Here is an 18,991-nt window from a genome sequence, read left to right as displayed (position 1 = left end):
AGAAAGTCTTGCTGAACGTTGTCCTTGCAAGATTTTCTGCTGTGAATTACCAGCTAATTTGTTGCTGTAACTGGAAGGCAGTTCAGAGGCTAGAGGTAACCATGCTCCAGGGAGAAGGTTTGTGGTGGTTAATCCAGCGAGGTGCCTGGGGCACCAGGGAAACAGTAATTTCAGTCTACTGAAGGTTTGATTACAAAAGAAAATTAAACTGCATGGAAGATGAAGAATATTGCTAAGCTATTTTAAGGCAATGCAGATGCATTACAAGCAACTTGTAATTGGTTTGCACTGAGGTTTCTTTCTCTCTCTTGGTCAACAGGTGCTTCTCAGAGCTATTAAGAGATATTTAGAAGGGAAAGTCCCTGAGGTGAGAGGAAAAATGTTAGTATTCTCTCCCTGGGAAGGAGAGTGACTCTTAGTAAAGCAGTCTTGAGTCAAGAGTTCTCTCAGCACAGACAAAAGCTTAGACTGTTGCCTACAAAGACTATTAGCAAAATTATCTTTGATTTCTGATGGATTAGAGCACAGTGCTTAGGGGAATTGGCTGCATCCTAACAAGACAGGCTTTTTCAAAGAGTGAAAAGGAGAGGGAGCCTTGCTGGCCATGGTCCTTTTCTAATTATAGATTAAATTACTTTTTCCACAAAAGGCTTGTGGAAGTTGAGCCTGCTTTCCCTGCTTGGGCTCTTAGTACCATCACTGCTGCAGGTATTTTGCATAGATTACCTGAGCAGATTTTGTTGCTAGAGTTTGGAGCTGGACACCCACTTCCCTTGGGGAATAGTGAGGGGTACTGGGAAATACGAGAAATACGAAGTCCAGTCATTTCCGGTTGGCATACTTAGGAAAAAGAACAGCAACCCAAATAAATCTGTTTTAGCAGTAAGTGTAGTCAGAATATCAATAAGTCTAGGCAGAAGCCTAGGTGAGTTTACCCAGCCAGAAAGGGTTCTATTAAGAGTATCAGTTAAAAGCTTTTATTTATTCTCTTTTGACTTTTATTTCTATTTTTCTGGGTTAATTTCCCCTTTTACTCTTCCAGTTTTTTTCTATTACACCTCTTTTGTTAAAATGGCAAGGTACTGTTCTTAGGCTGAGGTGGGGGCAGGTTTCCACAGTTAAAATTAATTTCCGTTTTCTTGTGATAAATATCTGCAAAACTCGACACCATTGTAAAAAAAAATGGCTTGCAAACACAGTTTCTCCTTATGTGGGATGAACTCCAAGACTGAACAATGTTTGAGAAGCTTGAATAGTACTAGAGCGTGCTGAGTTTTTTAATGAATTAGTTTAAGGAAAGGCTTAAGAGTGCTGCAAAGAGTTAATACCCCAGTACCTTGTGCTGTGAAAGTGGTTGCGGTTGTGATTCCTGCCTTGCAAAACTGAGACTGATGTCTTCCACCGCCCCCAAACTTTGGCCGTTCTTTTAGACAGGGACAGACCCATGGGACGTTTGGCAGTGCCAAAGGGACTGTGCAGTGTTTCGTGTTCCCATGGAGATCCTTTTTGCCTCCGTTCATCCCCTCACTCCCTGAGTACCAGCACTGTGTTCAATGACCTTCTCTTGCGCTCGCCACCTCCTGCAGCGTTTCATGGGCTCTCTGCTGAATGCCCACGGCCGTCCACAGCGTTTCCTGATGTGCATCACCAAAACACTCTCCAGCTTGTGCTTTTCTGCTGAAATGTTGATGAGGCTCAGAGGCTGTACGGAGGAACAACTTTTCCTTCATTTCAAACTACAGCTCATAACTATAGAGGGGTAAAATGTCTTAAAACCAAAAAACCACCCTTGTTCCTCATGGGCCTGCTAAACACTGCGTTAATGAAATGAGTGACAATCTAAACCTATTACTAATGGAAAAATGTAGACTTTTCTTTTGCTATTTTGCACATAACAAGTTCTAAAACAGGTAACTTCCTGTAAGGCCCAAGTCTTACAGTTTTGACTCCTAAATCCATTTCTCAGCCTCTCAGGCAGGGGTTTCAAAAGCACATAAGAGGTCAGTCTCAGTCTTGCTAACTCCTTTAAACTCCATGGGCTTGCTACAAACAGTCCCATGAGGCATGTGCAGCCTTATTTCTGTGTGTGTGCTTCCACCTGCTAATCTAGGAAATACAGAAAATTAAAATGGCTTAACTGTGGACATCTTAAGGCTGAGCATTTGGCCAAGTAACACCTGGAGTTAGATAGACCTTCCCAGCTTCATAAAGGACTCTTGTTTTGCAAAACCTGTGATTACTCCAATGCTTTTGGTCAGTGACACCACAGAAATTGTCCTAGCCTAATGTGGACTCGGACATTAGACATAGTGTGAAACTAAGGTCAGTTTTTATGCAGTGTCTTGCTTACAACTGAAGTGTAGTGTGTTACCTGCTCCAGAAGGATGTGGATGTTGTGTGCACATTAGTTTCACGTGAAGAGAACAATCATCACTGTTGCCTCAGCATTAATCGCTTTCAAGTAATTCACTCTTGTATTAGGCTGATATTTTGTGAGTCTTATTTAATTGCACAGCTCAGCACTGTCTGATGTTTGTAAACAAGAAAATTCAAGGATTGAGATCCCAGCTTGTCGATGAAAAAACAACTCATACTCTGTAGGGCCAGGATTCACCCACAGAATTCAAATTAACCATGACTGGAGAACACAAATGTAACAAAGGGTTAGAGTGAAAGTAAAAGTGATAGCCAAGCTGAGAGAGAACAAAGCTTAAAGCCACAGGAAACCATGGACCTCATGTTTTGGTTTTAGGACCTTCTCCCTCCTCTGTGCAACTAGTTTAAGAACAAAACCAAGGCACAATGCACTTGACTGAGGTGCCCGAGGTGCTCAGGCTGCTCTGGCAGCTGTTGGCATTTCGCTGCCACAGCCCCTGCTAACAAATCTGGCCTGAGTGCCAGCTGGAACTGTGTTTAGCATGCAAGGCTCAGAGGCTGGGCTGCTGTTGTGAGTCATAGGTTTACTAAAAAAATTGCTCTTAGTTTTAGGAAGAGATGAGTTGAAAAATAAACGCGCAGGTAGCACTGACAAGCTTTCAGATGTTAATGTAGCATTCTTGTCACTGTCTTGATGGTTCTACAAAGCACCGCTGTGCTTCTGCATGATTGCTGGGGGTAGGGGAAGATTATTAAGGCAATATATGGATAAATATATATAATGAGTATATGTAGAAGTTTAAAGACAAGTGCCCATGTGTAAGTCAGAAATACTGAGTCTACTGTATTTTCATAGCACTTTTGTGCCTTGCTCGGCTGGAACATCTTCCCTTCCAACTGTGTTTCCAGGGGCTGACACTGCAGTCCCTCAGTTGTGTCTGCCTGTGACAGCCTGTGCTGGCTTGGAGAACATGTGCTGAGTGTTTCCTCATTGTCAAGCCCATGTATTTTGAAATGATTCCTTTAAGTGTTTTGTTGCTGTTAAGTCAACATGGAGTGACCTCAAAGCCTTGAATGCTCAGCTGTTGACTTGGTATCCTGGTAAGGGCATGGCTGTGATGTGACTTGTACTAAAACCTCCACCTGCCTTACCTTACCTGACTTCTCTGCTCCATGAAAGCTTCAGGGGGAAGCCTCTGCAGCGTCCGTGCCCGTGCAGCTGGCTTTGCCCTGCCTGGCCCCTGGCTGGTGCTGTGGGTGCCCCACGGAGGAGGAAGGGCTCCTGATGGTGCTTCTGTATGAAGCTGGACAGGGTCTGGGGCACTTTGTTAACTGATGGAAGGTAATGGGGAGAGACTGGGTGGAAACTAGAAGGAAGGGATCAAAACCAAAGTCTATGTTGCTGCAGCACACTGCGCCAGCGGCTGCTGTGATGCACAGAGGCCAAGTGCAGTCAGGCTTTGTGCCACTGCTTCTTGGCAAGACGGAAACGCAAGTGCAGCCCCAGGGGTGATTTAGGAAGCCCGGGCGGGGGGGGGGGGGGGGGGGGGGGGGGGGGGGCGGGGTGTGTGTGCCGCCCGCACCTTACACTGCAGCACCCCCCCCCCCCCGCCACCCCAGTGTCCGCGCTAGCAAACACTGTCAGCTCTTGCCCAGAGGCTGCACCAGCGCTTCGCTCGGGGCTGTGGGTGGAGGTGGGGACGGGAGGGCGCTGCCAGCCTGTCCCTCCAGGGGTAGGGGTGCTGGGCCGTCTGCGCGGCGGGCCCGTTCCCTGCAGCCAGCCACACATCGGCCGTGACTTCAGCCGCCGCCGCGCAGCCCCGGCCCCGCCGCCTGCCAGCGCCGCGGCGGAGGTAGCGGGGCGGGAGGCGCCTGCGGAGCCGGGCCCGGCCGCTGCGGCGGGAGGGCGGTCGAGCGGCTCCCGCGGGGAGCGGCGGGCGCCATGGCGGGGCGGGCGGCGCCATGGCGGGGGCAACCCTGAGGGAGCGGCGGCGGCACGGCGGCAGGCGAGCGGGCGGGCTGGCCGCCCCCGCCGCGGGCCCGCCTCGGCCGCAGCCGCGGTGAGGCGGCGGGTGGAGATGAACGAGTCGGGGCGGCTGCCGGCGGGGGGCGAGGAGGAGCCCCCCGGCGCCTCGCTGGCGCCGCTACTGCCACTGGGCGGGAACGGCAGCGCGGGCGGCGGCCTCGGGGAGCTGCGGGAGGGGACGCACGCCGCCACCCTGGCGGCCTGCGCCTCCTTGCTGGCCCTCGTCTTCTGCCTGGGCTCCTACGGCAATCTCATCGTCCTCCTGTCCTTCTTCGACCCGGCCCTCAGGAAATTCAGGACCAACTTCGACTTCATGATCCTCAACCTCTCCTTCTGCGACCTCTTCATCTGCGGGGTGGCTGCCCCCATGTTCGCCTTTGTCCTCTTCTTCGACTTGGCCCGAGGCGTCCCAGGCGCCTTTTGCTTCACCTTCCACCTCACCAGCTCCGGTTTCATCATCATGTCGCTCAAGACAGTGGCCGTCATCGCCCTGCACCGGCTGCGCATGGTGCTAGGGAAGCAGCCACACCGTGCCGCCTCCTTCCCCTGCACCCTTCTCCTCACCCTGCTGCTGTGGGCCACCAGCTTCACCCTGGCCACCCTGGCCACCCTGAAAACCCGTGGCTCCCACCTGTGCCTGCCCATGTCCAGCTTTGCCAGCGGTGAGGGGAAGGTCATCCTCTACCTCTACGTCACCGACTTCATCTGCTGCGTGGCTGTGGTGTCCATCTCCTATGTCATGATTGCGCAGGCCCTGCGGAGGAACGCCCAGGTGAGGAAGTGCCCACCCGTGGTGGCTGTGGACGCCTCCAGACCGCAGCCCTTCATGGGCCCACCAGCCACTGGGATCAGGGAGGGCGTGCAGAGCGCTGTGCCCGCCTTGTACAGGCACCAGACCTACAGCAAGCCTCAGCACGTCCAGACGCATGGCTACACCAAGCACCTCGGCCAGCCACCGGCCGCCGCTGCCAGCCGGCTCCAGCTGGTGTCGGCGGTCAACCTGTCCACGGCCAAAGACTCCAGGGCGGTGGTGACATGCATTGTCATCGTGCTGTCTGTCTTGGTTTGCTGCCTGCCTCTGGGCATCTCTTTGGTGCAGGACATGCTGTCCAGCAGCGGTGGCTTTGTTCTCTACCAGTTTGAGCTGTGTGGGTTTACCCTTATTTTTTTCAAATCTGGATTAAATCCTTTTATATATTCCCGCAACAGCGTGGGACTTCGGAGACGAGTCCTCTGGTGCCTGCAATACATAGCCCTTGTCTTTTTCTGCTGCAAGCAGAAGACAAGGCTTCGGGCCATGGGCAAAGGCAGCCTGGAAGTCAACAGGAACAAGTCATCCCACCACGAGACCAATTCAGCGTACATGTTGTCTCCAAAACCTCAGAAAAAACTCGTGGACCAAGCCTGTGGTCCGAGTCACTCCAAGGAAAGCATGCTGAGTCCCAAGGCTTCTGTCGGGCATCAGCACTATGCACAGAGCAGCTCAACCCCCATGAACACCCGAATCGAGCCCTATTACAGTATCTATAACAGCAGCCCTTCCCCGGAAGTGAGCACCCCAAATAGCTTACAGCCAGTGAACTCGACTTTCGGGTTTGCCAAATCCTACCTTGCCATGCATTATCACACCACCAACGACTTGGTGCGAGACTATGACAGTGCTTCGACTAAGCAGATACCAGTGCCCTCAGTGTAACTGTAGGAAAGATTTCTGATCTAGCTGATCCAGTAGGTCCTCTGCTTTTGTTAATGGTTATTCTGAACTCAATGATGCAGTACTGCTGCCAGTTAAGAAAAATGCCACTAATTTAATATCTAGCTATTTGCTTTTGAAGTGAATGCTAGGATACCTCTTCCATGGCGCTTTCTTGAATTTCTGCATCAAGTCAAGAAGGGCGGTGTTTTAGGTTTGGAATTGTTACATGAGTGTGTTTTTGTTACTAAATTTTAATGCTGGACAAGTTAACAAAAAAAGTAAGTGCTATAATGCTATAACAACGTGATTAATTACATCATGAGGCAGAGTATCTCAGAGAACAGTCTGAGGCTGCGCCAGAAGTATTACCAGTTAAATTGTGTATGTGCTATATTTTCGAGAAGGAAGAATTAGGAGGATGCTTGGTATTATGATACTTTAGTTTAAACTCTTCCTGTTGCAGAAGTTGAAAGAATGTGTGGTACTTTGTTGTAGCAAGTGTCAGTAATAACAAAAATCCTTTCTATTCATGGGGTGAGATTCCTGATTCCATTAAGGTAAATGGCAAAATTTCCATGAACTTCAGCTGAAGTTTAGGATTTCAGTCTCAGCTTCCTAAAAGGAGGACAAGGCATTTTACAAACAGTGTTATATTGCTGCTGGTGAAGGACTTTTGAGAAGTGTTGTGGCACTGTAATAAACCTCTGAAGTATATATATATATATATATAAAATTTTATATATATATATATATAAAAATTTCTGCTGTATGTTTATTTTAAGGATTGGTGGTATTATGTATCCCAGAATAATATATCTGTAGAAGTATTTTACGTCTGATAGAAATAACTGTGCAATACCTAATTGTAGGTTTTACTTGAGGATGAAGATGAACATTGCAATATTGTAGTGCTGATACACTATTAGTAATGCAGTCACCTCTGGAATTTTCTGATTCGTAAACTGTTACACAAAGAGTAGTGTTGCTGGTTGCTTTTTTGTCTATGAATTTGTATAAAAGCAGGCCTTGGGGGGATTCGACTGTGATATTCCTGACAGGTGGGACTGACAGCTGTTAAGATTTTTAAAAACAGAATGTTGACATAACAAGATCACTACAAGTTTTTCTTAAGAAGTCTAACATCGGTTTGATTTAAAGATTGGTAATTTGTCTACTTGTAAACTTTATCTGTTGGTCTACACAGCGAGCAAATAACAGAAGTTGAATATTTTTTTATAAATCCAACCATTTGTGTTGTGTCACGTGTTGTGGGAATTCCTGATTAAACGATTCTGAGGCATTTAAATTCCTGACAATTATCACTTTAAATGGACATATCTTTTCAAAACAAGCAATCGCCTTTCAACTTCTGTGGACTTCAGCAGAGCCTTAGTATCTCCAAAGTAGTTGTGCCACAGACTTTTGGTCTCGTTACAGGAAAATACCACATTTGGCCTCATTATAGGAAAATGCCATGTCTTTGGCAGAACTAGAGCGATGGAAAGATGATTTGTTATTTTAGAAACAAAGAACATTCACATCATTGCTGTGTGTGAGTTGTTGTTGGTTTAGGCTATTTGTTAACTAAACTACTTTCAAGGTTTTACTGGAAGACTATTACATCATGAACACTGTTCTTTGTTTAACACTCTGAATTTTAATTAATTTTGAATAATTCAAGACAACTTTCTTGCAATAAAATGGATGTGAACAACTTTCTAATACAAATGTAAAACTGAAATTATTTCCGTAAGTCTTTTCTCTCTGACCAGGTATTTTTCTCTATAAACAAATAACACGGTTCTTTCTAAAGTAATTACAAAAGATGAGTAAAAGATCTGTCTTGTTTGGTTTTTCTATCTTTGCATTTCTCTTTACTACAAAATTTGGAGGGAAAAAATACATGGGATCCTCTCATTTTGTCTCAAACTATACGTTCTTAGCAGCAATTGCAGTTTCAGATCATAAGGAATATAGGGCAGGACTCCAGAAGTGGTTCCAAGATGGAGGAGTTGAAGGTAACATGCATTAAGACTGGTTTTAACATTAAGCACTTTTTGGGTTTGCTGCCTGTGTGTACGACTCCTACTGTACTTTTGTCTTGGGTCACATGAACTTCATCCCATGATAGAAGGTTAAATCCCTCACGTCTTATTCATAGAAGTAATTTGCATTGAGTATTCAAGTGGGAATAAAGCAAGAAGGGTATGGCTTTAGGATAGACAGGTTTTATTGCCTTACGTGATGTTTGTTAAGACAAAAGAACTGAAGTCCCTTCAAAGCACTTTGTAATATTGCTCTTCTGTTAACTCCTGGTGCCAGCTGTGTTCTTAATACAACTGATGTGTTAATATGTTTATAGTGTTAGACAGGAAAGCTCAACGCCTTTTAATCTGCAGTAGGAACAAAATCTGATTGAAGTTGTCAGTTATACTAAACTGTTTTGGGGGAGGTTTTCAGATGTAGTACATAGAGATTTTGAAATTAACTTTCTTTGAAGTGAATCATGAACTGAAGTAATCAATTATCATATGATAAAATAGTTGGTTTAGACCCTTCTAGAGTATAATTTTTCTTTTTTTCTTTAGCCCCCTTGTTGTATCAGACACCCCCCGCACCCACACCTGCTGAGCACGGAACCAGTAAAGCTGGCTGCAAGGCTGAAAAAGCAGCAAGCTAATCAAGAGGGGAAGCGACAGAGTGCTGGACGAAGTAGATGGAAAATGTGCGTGAAGAGAGGAGGTGGGTAAGGGAGCACGCAGTAAAAGTATGTGAGTACTGAATGGTTTAGGAAAAGTAGGTCTGTAGTTAGTGCAGTCCATAACACAGAACAAGAAGGCATCTCGTGAATATGAAAGGTGGGAAATCCAAGGCTCATGAAGTGCTGTGCTTTCCTTACTGACTGTACATACGCTGTGGACCTCATCACTGCAGAATTGTTTAGAAAAAACCTAGGAAGGTTTAACAGGTATATCACGTGGGTAATACAAATGTCAGGAGCCTGACAGTTAATGCATTTCAGAATATATGTAAAATTTTATGCTCCAGAAATTGAAGCCATGTTTGATTTCTGGGGTAAGGATGAACCCATCATGGTGGAACCTGTTATCCAGCGTCTATTTTCAGTGTGCTTTTCGGCTTCTGTTGAAGTTGCTGGTGTTGGCCGCTGTTGTGATATTTGGCCCGAGGACAGTTTATGCTTTGTTATTGAAAAATCTGTTTGCAGTGTAAGGTGTGCTACTAACAGTTTGACCAGGGTATCTCATTAATTAAGAGGCAGCCTCAAAGAAAGCGTAAAGGACCTTATTAGAAAAACAGCTGATGAATTACTTAATCACACTAACAAGTGACTTCTGATTGTTCATGTGAACAAAAATATGTGAAAGATTTTATAATTCACAGCCTTTTTAAGTTATAAATCTTGCTTTGTGGTGATAAGAGTTGACTTTTTCAGCTAGTGGCCTGCAGTATTGATTTTTTTATCCTTTGTATATAAAACCTAAAAGCTGCTAATGCCAAATAATTTTAAACAATATCTACACAACCTTAAAAAGTTGCTAAAAATGTTTAACAGTTGGGCACAATCTCAGAACTTTTTAGACTAGAGATTAGAGAGATTTCTGTAAGGCGATATATATTTTTTTTCTAAGTCACAGAGCCAGTCTGCCTTAGCAGTAAAGCTTTGACAAACTGGCGGGGGGCAAGATGCAAAAACTGGACAGATGATAGTCCAGAAGGATCAACGCCTAATAATTTTGTTGTGTTTTATGGTATGTATGGTTTAGGTATATAATTGGTCACTTGTTAGGAAAGCTGTGGAAATTATCCCCCACATAATCTTCAGTACCCTCTACCTGCAGCCCAGGGAATAAAAAGTAAAGGGATTTCTGAACTGTGGGGCTGTGCTTACCTGCATCATTTTCTCTTCACCTTCTTCCACAAGGTAACAAAGCAGGGCTACAGAGAGCAATGCAAGACATTTCATGGTGGAAACAGAGAGAAGGCAGGTGGTGTAGTATCTCACAATAATAGAAGAGTCTCCAGGGATTAAAGTGGCGTCCTATGGATGCTTTATAGGTTTGCCTTCTGTCTGTTTCAACTGGGGTTTTTAATTTTCTTTTTTTTTTAAAGTATCAAAGAGGAGTGTATTTGCACCATGCCACAGGTGGATGGAGGACTACATAAACGACCCTACCACTAAGTGCTGGTAAGTAATTCTGCTCGTGTTGCACATACCAGGAATAAAGGCCCCAGCTCGCTCTCCCCTCAGTTAGCTGGCTGCCAGGCTGACAGCAATTTAAAGACAGGAAAGTAATTCTGTTGTCACGACAATCAGCATATGTGACTCCTAACGCTTGCTGAGGAACAGTGGGTTTGCACAGAGTACAAGGAGATCTCTCCATAAATGGAGATGGTAGAGGAGGGTAGGTGCTACTCTGCTTCTCATGGTTTGCTTTGGTGGAAAACTGGAGAGTTGGCACCATGGGACAAAGGGGGAAGAGGCAATTTCAAAGTGCTTCTGGGGTTTGAGAGCACTGGTTCTGTCCTGTGGTGCAATTGATGCAGATTTCTTTGATTTGTAGAGCTCTTTATCAACTTCAAGCACTGTGCTTCATGGTTATAGCAAATACAGTATTCTTAAGTTTAATCAGTGCTGGCAAATTGACTTAAAAATGTCATTTATTGTGTGCTTATAAATGCTGACAACAGTTTGTTGTCAATTCCTATTTAAAATGGGTTTATGTTTAGCATTAGAAAAATGCTTTCTTTCATTACAAAAGCTGTTCCTGAACCTTGATTCCAAGAGTCAAACATGCCATATGTGATAGTGTGGGGTTTTTCCTTTTCAGTAGGAAGCAGCAAAGGGAGGGTGAAAACCATGTACTGCTCCAGCTGGATCTTTTCCTTTTCAAAATACATTGCAGAAGAATTGTATTTGCTGATACCTCCTTACGTTGTTTTTGTGTTTCCCCTTTTGGCATCAGATAGGTTGGTATTAGTCTTACTTTGTCACATCTTAAGCAGTACTAGAACTGAGACTCTGAACTGCAACCTTACCTTTGGATGACATCGCTTTTCACTGCAATAATCTCAAAAAGACAGTTAGGACATGCAGTGTGACTGGAGGTGTCCTTCCTTTCAGGTGGACATCCACAGCACTTTAAGAAATGCTGGAAATAGCTGAAGAAAATCAAGCGCCCAGGAAGAAAAGGCTATTTATCAGTGCTGGGGTCTCAGCCCTTTGGATAACAGAGTTCTTTTCTCAGACGGTATAATGCACGTGCTATAAACCCACTAGTAACCTCTCCTGGGAGCGATCCAAGACAAACCCCCCATTGCAACACAGCAGCCTTTGCAGGAGGTAAACACAGAAACACCTTTATTTGACCACAGACTTTCCAGGTACAACCCTTACACGTTCTTTTATCTTATTCCATCTCATACACATCCTGAGCGGGTCCATTTTCTGCTCTCACAAGTGGTTCGTTGGTTGTTTGCAAGACAGCTGCTAGCTGACGCCAGAACATTTTCTGTTTGTGTTCCTCAGGGCTCCACTTTAAGTAGGTTTTCCTTTTCAACAGTTTCCTGAGTTTGCTGAACTTCTGCGGCAGGCTGTTGGGCGGGAGGTCTTCCAGCACAATCATGATGAGAGAGTCCTGATTTTCATTCAGGACCCGGTGTTCAGCAAAATACAGTTCATACTGGCACCAGCAGCTGTTTACAAAACTGGGAGAGAGAACAAAAAGGACTTTATGGCTGTTCTCTATGCAATAAAAAATGTTACCAAGTACAGGATGTCCCGGTTTGAAATCCCTCTCATGGTAACATATCTTGAATCCATCCGTTTCCAGTTTTTCGAGTAGATTCTCCTTTGTCCAGGTTGCATCGTGTTCACTGTATGAAATGAAGGCATCAAAGGGCTTGTTTTCTGGCCTCTTCTCGTACTGCTTTCTCTTTGCCATACACCAATACCAACCCATTCTCACATACCACAGCCCATCGAACCGCCAGCATAAGCCTGTTAACACCAACACAACCAGGATGGCAACGCAAGCTGTAATGGCCATCTGGATGCCCAGGGAGCAGTGCAGAAGCGTGAGGTTGCTGCTCTCCACCAACGAACCCCTTCTGTCTGGTGGAAAGCTGCACCTGAGATTTTCTTTGCCATTTATCTGCAAGCGGGGGTTGCGGATATAGACGTTCACGAACCAGTACAAGTCACAGTTACAAAAAAAGTGTTTACCTTGAACAGTCAAAACACTTAGACTCGTTAACTGGCCAAAAGTGTTCTCCACTATGGTAGTAATGGCATTGTTGCTAATGTCTAACTCAATCAGAGAAGCTGGGAGAGAGCCACGCTGTAGAAAAGAGATCTTATTCCCTGATAAATTAAAGTATTTCAGTGTTGGAAGAGATTTCCCAAAGTGGTCAGGGAGTTCTGAAATCAGGTTGTGACTGCTGTCCAGATTAGCGAGTGCAGAAAGGTGACTGGCGGGTTTCAGTCTGGTGATTAGGTTTCCAGAAACATTGAGATACTCAAGTTTCTCCAGGGCGTCAGTTAATGACAACATGTTCAACTTATTTTTACTAATATCGCATTTTGTTAAAGTCAACGGGAAATACTCAGGATGCACATCCGTAATTTTATTATTTTGAATATTAAATATTGTTAAGTTGGAGACAGATTTAAAACTAGGGGGTATTACTTTAATATCGCTGTTGCTTATGTCGAGATGCTGCAGGGAGGCAGGTAAGTCAGGAAGCACAGAAATCCTGTTGCTGCTGAGATCCAAAAATAATAATTCTTCCATTGTGTCAGCAAACCACTCTGGCAGTTCTACAATGGAGCAGTTGGACATTTTCAGGTGTTTCACTTTCTTCGGAAGGCTTTCAATGGGTGTACCAGCCTGGTTTCTGACAAATGAAATGGCATTAATATGTACAGTTCCTGGGGGAATTTTTGAAACCCCATTAGTGATTTCTGGACGTACGGTATATATGAAGTGATTTCCTTGAACATACATGTTTTCTAAGTCAAACATTTTTTTAGCAAAATTTTGGGGTATTTGACTTATGTTGGTGAAGGACAAATCGATTACCTTGATCGTTGGCGGGAGACACAGCGTATCCAAGCTGTTTATGGGATTGTTGCTGATATTTAAAAACAAAAGCGTGGTGAATGGGAAGTTACAGATCGCCTCAACGTCTAGAATGTTAATTGTTAATTTGTTGTAACTGGCATCAATGGACTGCACGTTTTTCATTGGCAAAAACAGGACAAACAGCGACAGAAGATCCATCTCCAGGTCACTGTGACTAATGTCAAGCTCCAAAATACTATCCAGCTGAGCTTGGCAAAGATCCGGATCCAGTTTTAGCATCAGCTCTTCCTCGGAGAGTTGGCTGTTTGACAAATTGAGTATCCCATTTATTGGTGCTCCGCAGGGGTTAGGCCTTAATGTGGCTGTTGGAGAGACCGTTACGTTTCTCTCTGCTCTTCGAAGAAGATTCACTGTACTTCGTCTGAGCCTCGGATTCACATTTTGCAGGACAGATGGACCTCCTGAATGTGGCAGCTCCTCGGCGGATGCAGAAAACTCCGGAGCAGCTTCTGAGGATTTGTCAAAATACTTAGAAAGCTGCAAAGACCCTGAGGCTTTACTAGTGGGTAAGAGCTTCAGGTGTGGTGGAAGACCTGATACAAGAAGTTTCCTATCATTAGATGATAAATTCACAGAAACAAGGCTGAGCAGACTCTCAAATGCACCAGGTTCAATATCCTTAATCTGATTGTAGGAAAGGTCTAAAACTTCCAGCGCGTCAAAACCTTCCAAGTCTTTCTTGGTTATTTTTTCAATTATGTTGTGTGAGAAATTGAGAACTCTTGCTGTTTTTGGAGCTTGTGCTTCTGATACAGAAGAGAGATTTAAATAGGAGTAGTTACATACTGGGAAGGCATAGGCTGTAGGTCTTCTCAGAGTTAGAAATCCATTTGCTCTACTGAATAAGAAAGAAATGAAGTAGAAGCGAAAGCTTCCAATAAGGATTCTCATCCTGGAGAAAAGAAATGTAAAATACATCATTATAATACACTCCATGTTAATGAATACCCTGTTAAAAAAATAATCCTAGTTTACTTGCAAGTACAGAAATTGTTTCCTTAGTTGTATCTATGAATCCCTTTTTATCTACATAAAAAAATGCATCTTGCTTCATTTTATTTTCAAGAGGCAATGCTAAAAGATGGTGTCAGAGAATGATTCGAAGGAGAGTGATGTTCATTTCAGATCATTGTAGATAAAGTCTGAATGATTTTTTTTTCTTGCTTTTTTAAATTTTGATTCGTTCCCCCCAACCCCAGGCAGGTAGTGAGCCCCCTTTGCGAAGCATCTTTCCGTTGCATAATCTGAAATGCACTTTGGCAACTGCTGCTTGGGACTTGGGTTTAACATCTCTCATCCTGGTGCACAACAACCACGTAAGTCTGACCCGTCCAACACCTGTTCAGCCACTTCAGTAGCATGTTCAAGACGTGAGCTTGCAAGGGAGCTCCACAAAACTGTGTGAACACGTTATCTTCTTGTGTTCCCATCCACTTGGTGGTTTGCTCTCTGCCAGGAATTTACCAGTGACCATTTATTTAGCCTTACCTGTCAGAGTAAGGAAAAGGGTAAGTTTGCTTTGAAAGTCGGTATCAAAGGCTTGTATGAGGCAGCCTGCACCAGGAGAGGTCACTGCCTGTGCATCATTCATCTTTGGAGACTTCCCATCGCCTGGTAGCACCCCTGCCCAGCTCCTCTCCTGCCCCAGGTCTGTCTGTCACTAGTTTCCCGACACCCTCAGTCCCTGTCTTGTATTTATTACCTTCAAGTGAGCAACTTGGTGTTACCGTAGCCTCCTTTGCTGCCCACCAGACTGGGACCATCAAGTTTAACTGAAGATAAGGGACACTGATGACTTTCCCGCTCTGTTCCCTGGACCCCCTGCTGCCAGCAAGACCCCACCAGCCCACCTTGCGTCCCTCGCTCTCGCCTCGCACCAAGCAGGAATAACCTGCAGCTGGGAGCCAGTGCATCACAGGGGTAAGCAAGCGCCCGGGGCGTTCAAAGCATTGCAGATTTAAGGCTGGAAGACAGCTAACAGCTTCCTCATACTTCCAGCAACCCTCCCCATCCCTCTTACCCCCCTTTTACCTGCTCTCCTTGGCGCTGCTCCCTCGCTGGTACTGGCTCCCACTGCCACTGCCTTTTGTAGCACAAGGAGCGGAGCGGGGCAGGCTGGGATGCCCCCGGGAAATGCCCAGCCCTGCTGGGACAAGCAGCGTCTGCATCCCTGCTCCCCTGGGGGAGACCGGCGGAGGAGGCTTTGTGCTGGAGATCCTTCTTCCCAGTGAAATCTGTAAAGTTTTCCCCATCGTGCTGGTACCAGGAGCTGCTCAGCCCGTTGCCAAGGGGAAACTCAAAAGTGGAAGTTGGTTGTTGTAACGTTTGGACGTTGGTATCTGCTGGCTTCACTCCTACCCGAGCGTCACAGGGAAGGTCTGGAAGCACCAAGCATGACCACAGGGTTATAAAACTCCTTTTCTTCTGTAATGTGATTTCTTGTGGAGTGTTTCCTAAGATGAAGAGGTTTTTATATTGAGCTCCCTTATGTGCAACTACGAGGTCTTGCACGCCAGAAGTGCTCCTTCGAAGTGAGCAATTGTATCCTTTTGCAAACTTTAACTAGGGAAAAAAACTCAGCAGCTTTTCTCAGTGGTTGTAGTGCTGCTTTGAAAGATACACTCTTTGTTTGCAGCTAGCTTGATTCAGGGTGAGGAGTCAACAGATTGCACAAGGTGTAGAGCTCTGTTCTCTGCTCTGCTTTTTCTGGTATTGAGGGGTTTTTCCACTCTTATGCAACTGCCAGTGAGTGGAAACTCTTGCGGCAGCCCAGAGGCTCCCCTGTCCAGTCCTGGGGGGCTGGAAAACCCTAAGGTTGTTTGTGCTCCCTTTCTGGTCTGACTGGGCACTTTCCTGCCCCAGCAGGTTCTGGGAACTGCCCTGAAGTCATCTGTTCTTCAGACAGATCCTAACTTGCTTTGGTAGAAGAGACAGGAAATTAAGAGCATTTTGGACATGTCGGGAAAGATTCTTGCTTCTGTTTTCACCGTGACCCCCTGTAGACAGCCATTTCTCCCCTATGAGTCTTCCTTCCTTCATGTAAATACAGCTGTGCTGATCTTGAAACCCGGTCTGTGGTTCCCTCTTTGGGAAGATGGAGCAGCTATATTCCAGCATGGGGCCCATCAGACTACGTCTCTTTGGCTGGCTGTGAGGGTAAATCATGGTTGAAAGTGACAAAGTGGAAAAGAGTATTTTTTGGTACAAGAATGATTATTCTGCTGACATGCTGCATTATTCTAACATTCGTTTCACCCAGCACACGTTCTGTATATTCATTTATTCTCCTTTTTTTTTTTTTTTTTGAGGGCAACCTCTTATGCTGGGGATTGTGGAGGAAGAGCAGCACACGAGAAAGGTCTGTGTGAGTGAGTAGGGAAAGTACATGCAAGGCAGCTGAGAACAGAACCAAGGTAGAGCTGTGGTTCCGCACAAGGACTCAATAAAGAAATTTCATTCCTGAAACAGGTCTTACACCACTGTCTCTCTGCAGGGGATATTTTTTTTTTTGTGCTGGAAATGTAATTTAAAGGAGGAGAGCTGAACCTGTGCAAGACCTGCTCAAATCCAGAGACGATGAGCACCAGTCTTGAGGAGGCCGAACCTCAAAGGAGCTTCTCTTATTAAGGTGGGCTCAGATTTGGGTGCTCCTGCTGAAAGGGTAAGTCATATCTATATAGCTATACAAATAAGATATTTATGACCAGGAAATGCACTTGTCTGCCTCTGCACAGGGAGAGGGAATAATACCCCACATTTCTTTACCACTTGAGAAAATCTTTCCTGTGGGGACAGTGGTTCAGGCTTAGCCTGAGGCCTAAAGTTTTGCTAAGTGAGCCAGCCTGAACCACTGTCCCCGCACTTTCCGAGACCGATCATCTTACTTCACCCCCTCAACTAAGTGAAACTTCCCAGGCACTGTCTTGGCTTGTGCGTTGAGCCACCGATGCCTCTCAGCCGTGTCTATCAGCCCTGCAGATGTCTTACATAAATATTCTCTCTGCTTTTTGATCCAGTCTTGCAGCTAAATAGTAATTTGTGAGTTTAAATTACAATTAAAAGTGAGCTCTAGAATGAATCCCTATTGTCTAAAGTCTAATGGCTGCAATATTTGATCAGTGTCTTTGAGTGGAAGCGCAAACAAAGACATGGCAATAATGACATGACTCTCATCATCTATAGAACTTTCTAATTCCATCTTCTGATATTCAGTCAGCAGATCTTGGCAAGACGAGAGTGCTGCCGTTCTTACACTGGTTCAGAGGAGCCCACAAGTGAGTTTTAAGCATTCCTGTGCAGGTAAGTTGGGGGGTTTGTTAAGTGCTTGTTACTGATGTTTGTTCTTTCTGTGTGGATAAATCCTGTGCTTTGGGACATAGACCAGATCATTCTTTGGACTCTTCTCACAGAAGTAAATATGTTCAATAAGTGGCGTGTTTCACTTTCCCAGATCTACTTTCCTTTTATGTAATTACATTTGACTAATTGCACATGATATCACTACCACTGGTGCAAATTTGCTGTCTGCCATTCACATTATTTTCCATGTTGATGATTCTTAAATGAGCACAGGAACAACTCTCCCTCTCAGGCTGAGAAGCAAACCTCCATAATACCTCAGGCACAAATCTGAGCAGACCAGCACAGTTTCTGCTTTGTGCTTTCCACATACCAGAAGAGGTTTGTTTCTCCCCTTTTTTGGGTACTGACAGGCTCCTGCACCTCAGGGCTTGTCTGGGAGAGGGTCGAAGTGGCAAGATTCTCTCAATTGTCCATTTCTTTTAGATTCGAATGTGTTAAAACATAAAATTATGTTGGAACGAATTATTTCTAGCAATATCAACTTGTGGTCTGTTGTGCGCTGTGGGTTCATTGCATGCATCTTCCCTGCTCCCCTCACGCCACCTTGGTTGTTCTCTCCCAGATCAGCTGTTGGTCGGGGAGAGATGGAAGAGGGTGGGAGAGAAAAGCGTGTTCTGTATCTTTGTGGATTTGTATGCTTGTGGATAGTTTGGACGCGGGGTAGGAACATCTGTGAGCATGTTGCTTCCTGTGCAAGGGGAAGTAGATGGGTACAGATTTCATGGGTTTGGCTGTTGCCTTGCATGGTTTGCTCATAAAATGATGAAATTTGACATTAGCAGCACACTGAGGTGCTGTGGCTGCTTAGTCAAAGAGGCTGTGCTTCCCCATCATGTTGGGGACTTCCCTCCCTCGTAGGGAAGTGGAATTATTTATGTTCTGCAAAATAATTATTTTTATTTTTTCCTCTGATCTGATTGCCACAACTGAGGGGTGTGCAGGAAGGCTTTGCATGTTGTGGTTTCTCTTCCCTTTAACATGACCTAGCCCAATGGATGCTGAGGAAGCCTGACGCCGTCCAACCCACGCTGCGTGTCTGCGTTCTGCAGCGGGGCACCATGGCACATATGTCCACATCAGACTCGGGGCTTGTGCTCTTGGTGCTCAAGAGCTTGGCGCAGCACTAAGACTGTGTCTATACCACCTTTCCTAAGAGCAGCCAGGTAGACATGGGGCAGCCTGGATTCAAAATAAAACTATCATCACATTACTTAATTAGAGCCTTAATGAGGGGATTCAGCCAGCCCATTGCAGAAACACCTTAGGTCAGCTAAGGCTAAACATGGCTTTGTGTTTTTCTTATTGTAGGGTGACTTGGGATGCATCTTTGCTGCTGTGAACCTGAGCGAGTGACACGTCTGGCAGTCC

General features: G+C 45.3%; 2 protein-coding genes across 2 annotated transcripts; one reads left to right on the top strand and one right to left on the bottom strand.

Annotated features, from left to right (window-relative positions):
* Window positions 1-4,454: 4,454 nt before the first annotated feature.
* On the top strand, window positions 4,455-6,098 carry GPR75 (G protein-coupled receptor 75). Its single transcript, XM_086460774.1, has one exon. The coding sequence runs from the start codon at window positions 4,455-4,457 to the stop codon at window positions 6,096-6,098; it is 1,644 nt and encodes a 547-aa protein (XP_086316900.1).
* A 5,429-nt stretch (window positions 6,099-11,527) lies between these two features.
* Window positions 11,528-14,152, bottom strand: LOC104348481 (toll-like receptor 2 type-1). The gene has a single exon (XM_009953779.1). It carries the CDS (start codon window positions 14,150-14,152, stop codon window positions 11,528-11,530), a length of 2,625 nt encoding a protein of 874 aa, XP_009952081.1.
* Window positions 14,153-18,991: the final 4,839 nt, after the last annotated feature.

This window comes from Leptosomus discolor, chromosome 2, assembly GCF_034619465.1.
Source record: "Leptosomus discolor isolate bLepDis1 chromosome 2, bLepDis1.hap2, whole genome shotgun sequence".
Lineage (NCBI taxonomy): Eukaryota > Metazoa > Chordata > Aves > Leptosomiformes > Leptosomidae > Leptosomus > Leptosomus discolor.
The sequence above is the reverse complement of the archived record's forward strand: the minus strand, read 5'-3'. Positions and strand labels throughout refer to the sequence as shown.

What these genes read in the sequence shown, in the direction of transcription:
- GPR75 (XM_086460774.1), top strand. Translation starts at nt 4,455, where the DNA reads ATGAACGAGTCGGGGCGGCTGCCGGCGGGGGGCGAGGAGGAGCCCCCC.
- LOC104348481 (XM_009953779.1), bottom strand. Translation starts at nt 14,152, where the DNA reads ATGAGAATCCTTATTGGAAGCTTTCGCTTCTACTTCATTTCTTTCTTA.